General features: G+C 35.1%; 1 protein-coding gene across 6 annotated transcripts in view; it reads left to right on the top strand.

Moving 5' to 3' along the window:
• Positions 1-12,093, top strand: part of JAK2 (Janus kinase 2) — a 115,591-nt gene that overhangs the window by 46,254 nt on the left and 57,244 nt on the right. For 5 of the 6 annotated variants that reach the window (XM_043890759.1, XM_043890763.1, XM_043890761.1 and 2 more), the window contains 2 exons: positions 491-614; positions 11,410-11,527. In XM_043890759.1, the coding sequence (XP_043746694.1) occupies positions 491-614; positions 11,410-11,527 (242 nt within the window). Of the gene's footprint in view, positions 1-489; positions 615-11,409; positions 11,528-12,093 lie in introns of those variants that run through there. The other variant, XM_043890765.1, reaches the window with a different exon arrangement.

Here is a 12,093-nt window from a genome sequence, read left to right as displayed (position 1 = left end):
CATATCCTTGCGTTTTATGTTGATGTTTAAAAGTTTTCATTGTAAGTTTAAATAGTTCAGAGAATATGATAACAAGTGTATTATGTAAAACTTGATATTTAAAAATAAAACTGTTTCATTGTTCTTTTTAAAGCTCCTGGTGACACAGATATTTTAGTTATTTGGTACCCTCATTATTATTTAAAACAATATTGTTGGGTTAATCCAGTATTATTGGGTCAACTTTACTGTACCAGACAACTAAGAAAACTAGATAAACTGTTTTTTATAATGTGTTTGAAAGAATCCTAGCAGTCAAATGTTACAATATAGGAGGAAAATATATTTAATTAAGAACTTACTTGTAAGTAGTGTTGAACCAGAAGATTTTGACTGCTGCTGTATTTTGCATAGATTTTAAGAGTTATTGCTTCAGCCCCACTGCAGTTTATACATGTTATTGTAAATGTACTTTAATATCTGTAATAATTTGTTTCTGTTTCTTTCTTAGGAATCACACCTGTGTATCATAGTATGTTTGCTTTAATGAGTGAAACAGAAAGGATCTGGTATCCACCCAACCATGTCTTCCATATAGATGAATCAACCAGGCAAAATGTACTCTACAGAATCAGGTACTTTCTCCAGTAAAGTAGTCACTTTTAACTTAATGGTAAAAGGCAAAGTGGGAGAAATTATCAACCATACTTTTTAATTGCAAGGTCTTTAGTATCGGAGATCAGAACCAGTTAGCATCTAATCTTCATTTGGGCTTCCCAGGTGGTGCTAGTGGATAAGAACCCACCTGCCAATGCAGGAGATGTAAGAGACATGGGTTTGATCCCTGGGTTGGGAAAATCTCCTGGAGGAGTGCGTGGCAACCCACTCCAGTATTCTAGCCTGGAGAATCTCATGGACAGAGGAGCCTGGTGGGCTACAGTCCATAAGGTCGTAAAGAGTCTGACACTACTAAAGTGACTTAGTATGCACGCACACACTTCTTTTCAGATTCTCTTTCCCCACTAGATAAAGTGTTCATACATGCTCTTTTACTAGAATGCTCTGAGAATAAAGCTGTTTTGGTGGGATGCTACTTTTCCACTTAAGATTATAATTAAAATTTGAAAAGAATAAGAATGACCTTTACTTGCAAAATCCTAAATGTTTGGAATACTGATAATTTCTCAGAAAACTTGATGTTTTATATAATAATCTATGATCTCACATCTATTCTTTTTAATAACTTTTTTCAGTTGATGTGAAGGAAGGATAAGATTTTTCCAGTGATTATTTACAACCTCAAATTGCAAATTATTTAATAATTTTTGGTAATATGTAATGCCAATTTAGAGAAATCAGAGATATTTTATGATTTAAAAGGATGAAACAAAGAAATAAGTCCAGTCTGTTCTTACTTCTGAAATAGATCAGTTCTATAGAGTCAGTGTTGCATAGTAAAACATGACCATGGACTCATTCATGATTATAAAAAGGAAAGAAAACCTTAGTAAAGTAAAAGTCAGGAGAGACATTCATACCATGATTAAAGGATATCTGCAAAAAACATGTGGCAAATAATATTCTTAAATGATAAAATATTAGCATCATTCTCTTCTAAAGTCAGGAGTAAGATAGAAAGCAAAGATAACATGAATGTAGTAATCTACTTATATATAGGATTTTGATGGAGTTCCTAACCAATACAGTAAAACAGAAACAATATTTCGTAATTGAGAACAAAGCAGGAAAAAGTCATTGTTTGGAAATGATGTGATTGTTAACAAAAAAAATATGAGCAAATCTACAGGCATCAGTAATAACCATTCAGCAGAAGGCTATATTTATGTGATCAGTATATTAAGGTAGCCATTTCCATACACAATAAACAAACAGAAAAGAGGTCACTTAAAAGACTAATAAAAGCAAAATACATAAGGTACTTAGAATTAAACCTATTCGAATTTATTAAGACTTTTATGCAGGTTTTAAGACTTTTCAAATTTGTGTTATTTAAAGAAGCAGAGTAATATGCAACATGTGTTTCACAGAATATCAGTATCTTATTAAGAATATTTTCTTTATCAATTTCTATAATTTCTTTCTGTAATTAGCAAGTAGTGTGTCTTTATTTTGAAATGTCTATAGAGCAGTAATCTGCAGTCTTTTTCTATAAGAAGTCAGATAGTAAATATTTTGGGTATTGTGGGGAATAGTTTGCTGACCTAAAGAATTAAAAAATGTTTCCCTTATCCAATTCATGACTTCCTCCTACTTTTAAACTAAGGAGGCACATATGCACTGCTACCTATAATCACAAGTACCAAGGATAATGTAACCAGAAACTGCCCCAAAGAGATTTTATATATTTTTTAAAAATTCTGCCTGTCTGTGGTTTAGAGGCTCTTCTTCATTTCCTTTATTACATATTTATGGGTTATTTCAGAATCAACATAAAAGAGCACAATTATACAACTGTGTTGGAGAACTTATAATGTATAAAGATGTGGTTTATATGACAAATATAGAATAAAGGGAATGAAAGAGAGTTTTTATATTGTATTAAAATTAAGTTGATATTAATAAGAACTAGATTGTTTAAGTTACAGTGTCTTTTGTAATTCTCTGAGAGACTCGTATGCCAAACTCAAAAATATATAGTAAAAGATAAAATAAGAGACTTAATGTATTAATAATGCACTAGAAACTTAATATATTAATATATTAGAAAATATCTGTAGCAATAATGAAACAAATGAACAAAAAGACAAAAAAATCCAAAAAATCCTAGTGGAAGCTAGATGACAGACATAATACTTTATTAACAGTAATAGCCTTAAGTGTAAATGAATTAAACTCTCAAAAAAGCAGAGACTGAAGAACTAAATTTTTAAAAATATAAATTACATCCTGTCTATGAGAGGCACACTTTGCACTCAAAAGCACAAATGTCTTGAAAGTAAAGGATTGAAAAAGATATAGCAGGTATTGAGTAACCAAAAGAGAGCTGAGAAGCTATATTATCAAGCAAAGTTGATTATAAGATATACGTTGTTGCTAGAGGTAGGGGAGGGACATTTTATAATGATCAAGGAGTTTATCCATTAGAAAGCATGATATTTGCTTCTAATTGCTATGAGTTGGATCCAGCTACAGAGCTCCAAAATAAATGAAGCAACAATGAAAGAATTAAAAGGAAAACTAGATGGTTCGACAATAATAGTTGGAGACTTCAATGCCTCACTTTCAGTAATGGACAGAGAAACCAGACTGAAGATCAGCAAGGAAATAGAAGACTTGAATAACACTGTAAACTAGCTAGACATACAAACATAGGACCCTGCACCTAATGACAGGACAATGCATATTCTTTTCAAGTGCATAGGGAATATTCTCCAGGTGAGATCATGTGTTAGTCCATCAAATGAGTTTCAGTAAATTTACGAATATTGAAATTATACAAAGTATGTCCTCTGACCACTCTGGAAGTAAATTAGAAATGATTAACAGAAGGAAAACTGGACAGTTCAAAAATATGTGGTAAATTGACAACACTATTCTAAATAAATAATAGGTCAAAGAAGAAATCACAAAGGAAAATAGAAAATATTTTGATATAACTGGAAATGAAAATGGATCATATGAAAACTTACGGTGTAAAAAAAAAAAGAAGAAAACTTACGGTGTGCAGCTAAAAACCATGCTTTAAAGTAAATTCATAGTTATAAAAACTATATAGAAACGTTCTCAAATCAATAACATTCCATTTTAACAAAGTATAAAAAGAAGAGTAAAAAAAAAAAAGTAAAAAAAAAAAAGAAGAGTAAATTAAACTGAAAGCAAGTTAAAGGAAGGAAATAATAAAGATCAGAGTAGAGATAAATGAAATAGATGCTAGAAAAACAAGAGACGATGAGGAAACCAAAAGTTGGTTGGTTCCTTGAAAAGATCAACAGTATTAGTAAAGCTTTAACTAGATAAAGAGAGAAGCTTAAATTGTTAAAATCAGGAATAAAATAGGTTGCATTACTGTGACCTTACAGAAATAAAAAGGATTATAAGAAACAGCTGTATGCTAACAAACTACATAACCAAGATGAAATAGAGAAATGCTTAGAAAGACACAAACTATAGAACTGACAAAGAAATAGAATATGTGAATTGACCTTAACAAGTAAAGAAATCGATTTCAATTAGTAATTAAAAAACAAACAAAACAAAAAACTTTGTACAAAGGAGAGCCCAGATCCAAGTGGCTTTACTGGTGAATTCTATTAAACTTCTAAGGATATGTTGATACTTTGTTGTTTTTCAGTTGGTAAATCTTGTCCAACTTTGTGACCTCATGGACTGTAGCTTGCCAGGCTCCTCTGCCCTGCTCTATTTCCCAGAGTTGGCTCAGGTTCATGTCCGTTGAGTCAGTGATGCTATCTAACCGTCTTATCCTCTGCTGTCCATTTCTCCTTTTGCCTTCAGTCTTTCCCCAAATCAGGGTCCTTCCAGTCGGCTTTTCACATCGCATGGCCAAAGTATTAAGCTTCAGCTTCAGCAGCATTCCTTCCAGTGAATATTTAGGGTTGATTTCCTTTAGGATTTACTGGTTTGATCTTCTTGAGTCCAGGGGACTCTCAAGAGTCCTCTCCAGCATCACAATTCAAAAGCATCAATTTTTCTGTACTCAGCCTTCTTTATGGTCTGCCCCTCACACCCTTACATGACTACTGGAAAAACCATAGCTTTGACATGCGGACCTTTGTTGGCAAAGTGATACCTTTGCTTTTTAATATACTCTCTAGGTTTGTCATAGCTTTCATTTCAAGGAGCAAGTGTCTTTTAATTTCATGGCAGCAGTCACCGTTCACAGTGATTTTGGAGCCCAGGAAATCTGTCGCTGTTTATATTTTTTTTTCTTCTATTTGCCATGAAGTGATGGGACCGGATGCCGTGACTTCAGTATTTTGAATGTTGAGTTTCAAGTCAGTTTTTTCACTCTCTTCTTTCACCTTCATCAAGAGTTTCTTTAGTTCCTCTTTACTTTCTGCCATTAGAGTAGTGCTATCTGCATATCTGAGATTGTTGATATTTCTCCCAACAATCTTGATTCCAGCTGTGATTCATCCAGCCCAGCATTTCACATAATGTACTCTGCATAGAAGTTAAATAAGCAGGGTGACAATATACAGCCTTGTCATACTTTCTTTCTGGTTTTGAACCAGTCACTTGTTCCATGTCCAGATCTGACTATTGCTTCTTGACCCGCAGATGGGATTCTCAGGAGACAGATAAGATGGTCTGCTACTCCCTTCTGTTTAAGGACTTAGCACAGTTGTGATCTACACAGTCAAAGGCTTTAGCATAGTCAATACAGCAGAAGTAGATGCTTTTCTGAAACTCCCTTGCTTTCCTGATAGTCCAGCGAATGTGGCAATTTGATCTCTGGTTCCTCTGCCTTTTCTAAACCCAACTTGTGCAGCTGGAAACTCTTGGATCACGTACTCCTAAAGCCTAGCTTGAAGGATTTTGAGCGTAATCTTGCTAGCATGTGAAATGAATGGAATTGTATGATATTTGGAACTTTCTTTGGCATTGCCCTTCTTTGTCATTAGAATAAAAACTGCACTTTTCCAGTCCTGTGGCCATGGCCGAGTTTTCCAAATTTGTTGACGTGTTGAGTACAGCACTTTTTTAACAGCATCATCTTTTAGGATTTTAAATAGCTCAGCTGGAATTTCGTCACCTCCACTAGCTTTGTTTGTAGTAATGCTTCCTAAGGCCCACTTGACTTCCCACTCCAGGATGTCCAGCTCTAGGTCTGTGACCACACCATTGTGGTTTTCTGGCTCATTAAGACCTTTCTTGTATAGTTCTTCTGTGTATTGTTGCCATTTCTTCTTAATCTCTTCTGCTTCTGTTAGGTCCTTGTTGTTTCTGTTCTTTATTGTGCCCATTCTCACATGAAATGTTCCCTTTATGGTTTTGGTCACTGCCTTCTATACAGTGTTACGAACCTCTGCCTGTAGTTCTTCATATACTCTACCAGATCTAGTTCCTTGAATCTATTTGTCACCTCCACTGTATAATCATAAGAGATGTGATTTAGGTCATACTTGAATGGCCTAGTAATTTTCCCTACTTTTTTTAGTTTAAGCCTAAGTTTTGCAATAAGAAGTTCATGATCTGATCCACAGTCAGCTCCAGGTCTTTTTTTTTTTTTTAACTGACTGTATAGAGCTTCTCCATCTTTAACTGTGAAGAACATAATCAATCCAGTTTCGATAGTGACACTCTGGTGATGTCCATGTGTAGAGTCATCTCTTGGGTTGTTGAAAGAGGGTGTTTGCTAATGATCACTGTGTTCTTGTGACAAAACTCTGGTAGCCTTTGCCCTGCTTCATTTTGAACTATAAGGCCAAACTTGCCTGTTATTCCAGATATCTCTTGACTTCCTACTTTTACATTCCAATCTCCTATGATGAAAAGGACATCTTTTTTGTGTGTGTGAGTTCTAGAAGGTATTGTAGGTCTTCATAGAAATGGTCAGTTTCAGCTTCTTCGGCATCAGTGGTTAGGGCATACACTTGGATTATAGTGATGTTGAATGGGTTGCTTTATAAACAAACAAAGATCATTCTGTTGTTTTGAAGATTGCACCCAGGTACTGCATTTTGGACCCTTGTTGATTATGAGCACTACTTCATTTCTTCTAAGGAATTCTTTCCCACAATAGATATAATGGTCATCTGAGTTAAATTCACCCATGGCTGTCCATTTTAATTCACTGATTTTGATTCCTAAGATGTACTTGTTCAGTCTTGCCATCTCCTGTTTTTATTATGTCTAATTCACTTTGCTTCATGAACCTAACATTCCAGATTCATATGCAGTGTTATTCTTTACAGCATTGGACTTTACTTTCACCACCAGACACATTCACAGCTGTGTGTCATTTCTTGTATGGCCCAGCCACTTCATTCTTACTGGAGCTAATAGTAATTGCCCTCTTTCCAAGTAATATACTGGACACCTCCTGACCTGGGTAGGGGGTGGCTCATATTCTGTTGGTATATATTTTTGCCTTTTCATACTGTCCATGGGGCTTTCCAGGCAAGAATACTTGAGTAGGTTGCCATTACCTCTTCCAGTGGACCATGATTTGTCAGAACCTTCCACTGTGACCCCTCCTTCTTGGGTTGCCATGCATGCCATGGCTCATAGCTTCATTGAGTTATGCAAGTCCCCTCACTGTGACAAGACTGTGATCCATGAAGGGGAATGTTGATACTGAAAAAGGTGAAAGTGTTAGTCACTCAGTCATGTCCGACTCTTTACCGCTATGGATTGTAGCCTGCCAGGCTCCTTTGTCCATGGGGTTCCCCAGGCAAGAATACTGGAATGGGTTGCCATTGCTTCTCCAGGGGATCTTTCCTGACCCAGGGATCAAACCCAGGTCTCCTGCATTGCAATCACATTCTTTACCATATGAGCCACCCGGGAAGCCCCTATTAGTTATTCCCAAAAAGTGAAAAGGAGGAACCACTTCCCAACTCATTCCACATGGTCACCATTGCCCTGATACCAAATCCAGACCAAGAAGTCTAAAAAATATGAAAGCTACAGGCCAATGTCATTTATAAACATAGGTGTAAAAATCATCAAGAAAATACCAGCAAACCAAATCTACCTATATATAAAAAGGATTAAATACTGACCAGGTAGAAATTATCCTAGGATATTGCTTTAACATCTCAAAATCAGTATAACGTACCATATTAGAATAAAGAGCCAAAGCATATGATCATCTTAATAAACATGGAAGAAAACTTTTGACAGAATTCAATATTCTGTTGTAATCAAAATACTAAACACAACAGGAATGGACTGGAATTTCCTCAGTATGATAAAGGATCTGTGAAAAACTCCAAAGCTAATCTAATACTTGATAGTGAAAAGCTTAATGCTGTCTTCCAAAGATTAAAAACAAGACAAGAATATCTGCTCTCACCACTTCTGTTGAACACTGTAGAATAGATTCTAGCCAGGGAAATATGTCAAGGGAAAGAAATACAGGGCATCTATATTGGAAAAGAAGAGATAAAACTCTCTATTCTCAGATATTAGGATCTAGTATATGCGAAATCCTAAGAAATTAATGAACTATTAGAACTAATAAACGAGCTCAGCCTGGTTGTAGGATAGAAATTCAAAGTGTTGTATTTCTGTATGCTAGGAATTATAGTACAAATGTGAAATTAATAAGCTTCCATTTACAGTAGCATAAAAGAATACTTTGATTTAAACCTAACAAAAGAATTGCAGAATTTGTACACTGAGAAATATAAAATATCATTGAAAGAAATTAGAGAAACACCTAAATAAATGGAAAACTGTCTCATGTTTGTGTATAGGAAGATTTAATACAGCAATATTCCCATCATTAATCTTTATTTTCAGTGTGATCTCCACTGAAATTCTGTCTTTATTCCAGAAATTGACAGATAATCATAAAATTTGTGAAAAATCAGAGTCTTAAAAAAGAGCAAAGTAGGAAGATTCACATTTCTTACTTCAAAACTTACTCAGCAATCATCATTATTAAGACTTTGGTACTGACCTCAGGTTAAATATACACATTAATGGAATACTTTGAAAGTCCAAAAATAATCTCTCATATTATGGTAGTAGACTTTAGGCAAGGGTGCTAAGACAATTCATGGAGAAAGAATAGCCTTTTCAACAAATGATGCTGGGACAACTGAATATCCACATGTAGAGTAATAAACTTAGAGCACCAACTCACGCCATTGACCAAAAAGTGACTTAAAATGGATCATAGACCTTAATTTAGTGGCTAAAACTATAAAATTCTTAGGAGAAAACATAGGACTGTATCTTTGTGTACTTAAAGTAGGGAGTGATTTCAATATGGCACCAAAAGCCTAAGCAACAACAACAAAATAGGTTAGTTGGGATTCATCAAAGTATGTTTGTGCATCAAAGGATACTGACATGAATGTGAAAAGACAACCCACAGAATGGAAGAAAATGTTTGTAAATCATGTATCTGACAGATACCTTATATCTATAGTATATAAAGAACTCTTACAGCTCAATATAATGACAAATAAGCCAGCTAAAATAAATGGGCAAAGTTTTGAATAGCCCTTTCTCTAAAGAAAACATTCAAAGGATCAATAAGCATGTGAAAAGATACTCAACATCATTATTCATTAGAGAAATGTAAATCAGTACCACAATGGGATATCATTTACCCACTAGAATGGCAAGCATTAAAAAGATGGACAGTAATTATCAGTTTTTCAAATTAACTCTTATTAAGTGGGACACAGGGATGGTGAGCCACATTTCAACAATAAACTGCAAAAGGAATTGAAGCTGAAAAGTTTATTACTCACTGGTCCTTGAGGACATACCAGCATGCCTTAAGCTGTCACATGGAAAAGTTAAGGCACACTGGAGATAGAGTCAGCCCTGGAGTACATGCCTTTATTAGGATTTGTGGGTGAGTGCTTTGGGGTTCCTGGACTAAGGCTAGACTCATTTCAAAAGACCTGGGTTTTGGTAAGCCATATGGGCGTCCACTGAAGAGGCACATAGGGATGGGCATGGAGAGGCAAGGATGACTATGGATCACAAAGGCTGTTGGGGAAGTCGTATCAGGAACTTGTAATTGCTTGTGACTCTGCAAATTTCTGTCTGGAGCGTGCATTTGTGTGGGGATTAATGTCAGTTTATAAGGTCCGTATAGAACTCTTGAGCAAACAAAATGAATGCTAAGTCGGCAGTACCATAGAAAAATTCAGCTTAAACTCTTCCACCCAAGTGTTGGCAAGGATGGACCTATTGGGGCACTCATACATTGTTGTTAGAAATATAAAATAATCCAGCTGCTTTGAAAGAGAGTTTGGCTACTCCTTAAAAAGATAAACATAAAATTTCATATGATTCAGCAGTGCCACCCGGGTATATATGCAAGAGAAATGAAAATATACATCCTCAGGGAAAAAAGAACTTGTATATAATTATTACTAGCAACATTATTCACAACAGCAAAAAGGTGGAAACAAACCAAATGTCCATAAAGTGATGAATGGTTAATCAAAATGTGGTACATGCATACAGTGAAAATCTAATTGGGCAATAAAAAGAAATGAAGTACTGACACGTGCTATAAATATGGGTGATCCTTGAAAACATTATGCTAAGTGAGAGAAGGTAGAAAAATCCACATTATATGATTCCATTTATATACAATGTCTGGAATAGATAAATTTATAGAGACAGAATAATGGTAACTTAGGGCTGGGGGGTAGATAAGGGTGGCTTGGGTGTGACTGCTAGTGAGAATTGAATTTCTTTTACAGAGGATAAATATGTTCTAAAGTTAGGTTGTGGTGATATTTGTACAATGCTCTGAGTATACTAAAAACATTGAACTTTTAATGAAGTATGTCTCAGTAGAGCTGTGAAAGCAATATAGAATTTTTTTTGTTTCTTTGAAGGACAAGTGTGTCACCTCCGTTTTTTTTTTAAATTGAAGTATAGTTGATTTACAATGTTGTGCTACTTTCTGGTGATTCAAGTTATACATATTTATGTATATTGTTTCTTATATTCTTTTCCATTATGGCTTATTACAAGATATTGAATACCCCTGTGCTATACAGTAGGACCTTGTTGTTCATCCATTCTATATGTGATAGTTTGTGTCTGCTAACTACAAACCCTCAATCCAACCTTCCCCCACTCCCCTACCCCTCTGGCAACCACAAGTCTGTTACCTATGTCTGTGAGTCCATTTCTATTTCATAGATAAGTTCATTTGTGTCATATTTTAGAGTCCACATATAAGTGATATCATACGGTATTTGTCTTTCTCTTTCTTTATGACTTGGCTTAATAAGATAATCTCCAGGTGCATCCATATAGCTGCCAGTGGTATTATTTCATTCTTATTAATGTAATCTGCATTTCTTAAAAGAAGAAGCAGTTGTTTCCAGTGGTATTATTTCATTCTTTTTAATGTAATCTCCATTTTTAAAAAGAAGATAGAATTGTTTTCACACCAAATTTAACATTTTCAGATTCTTCTATTGATGTTCCTAGAATTACGTTAAAATTTTTTTGTTAATGTTTTATTTCTACATTCCTCTATTTTCTGTTATTGCTTCTATGTTCTGTGCATTGAAGAAGGCAGATTATGAATTTTAAACTTATGTTTCTTATATTTTCTGCCTATGTTATTACTGTGGTTTTATCTGTGTTTCCTTTTATCCTCACTTTGTATTTAACACTCAGTTGTGTTTTCTGCTTATGGGATAATACCTTTTGGTAGACTGGAGATGGTTATATATACACAGTTTATCTATTTTAGAACTGTTTGGAGGCTGACTGAGTATTTTAACTGTCTCGTAGATTTTACTTTCCTTACTGGTATTGTAATGGCAGCAACAGAACCTATCGACATGGAATATCTCGAGGTGCTGAAGCTCCTCTTCTTGATGACTTTGTCATGTCTTACCTTTTTGCTCAGGTATGATTATATTATCTTCATTGCACATGTGTTAAATTATAAATATCTTGCTGTATAGTATATCTCTTAATCAGGAAAATAATCGCATATGGGAAAATTGATGCTATGTATGCATAACAGGTGCAGAAAGGTAACAGAATTGAGTCTTCTATCACTAATTTTTAATCCCGTAGCTTTTGGATGTATGTGCATGTGTGCCTAGTCATGTCTGACTCTTTGCCACCCCATGGACTCTAGCCTGCCAGGCTCCGCTGTCAATGGAGTTTCCTAAGCAAGAATATTGGAGGGGGCTGCCATTTCCTGCTCCAGGGGATCTTCCCGACCCAGGGATTGAACCGGCGTCTCGTGTCTCCTGCATTGGCAAGCAGATTCTTTACCACTGATGCCACCTAGGAAGCCCATGGCTTATGGATAATAGACTCTAATTTATAAAGATTCCTAGAATTGGCCCTTTTGAATTTTCCTTTTATTTTAGTGCTTTAAATCATTTTAAGAATTTCACAAAGTTTAGACTGAGTTTTACAGCATGATTCATGTAGACCTAAGTGGCTAGAATATAGGACAGT

Source organism: Cervus elaphus, chromosome 29 (genome assembly GCF_910594005.1).
Source record: "Cervus elaphus chromosome 29, mCerEla1.1, whole genome shotgun sequence".
NCBI lineage: Eukaryota > Metazoa > Chordata > Mammalia > Artiodactyla > Cervidae > Cervus > Cervus elaphus.
The sequence above is the reverse complement of the archived record's forward strand: the minus strand, read 5'-3'. Positions and strand labels throughout refer to the sequence as shown.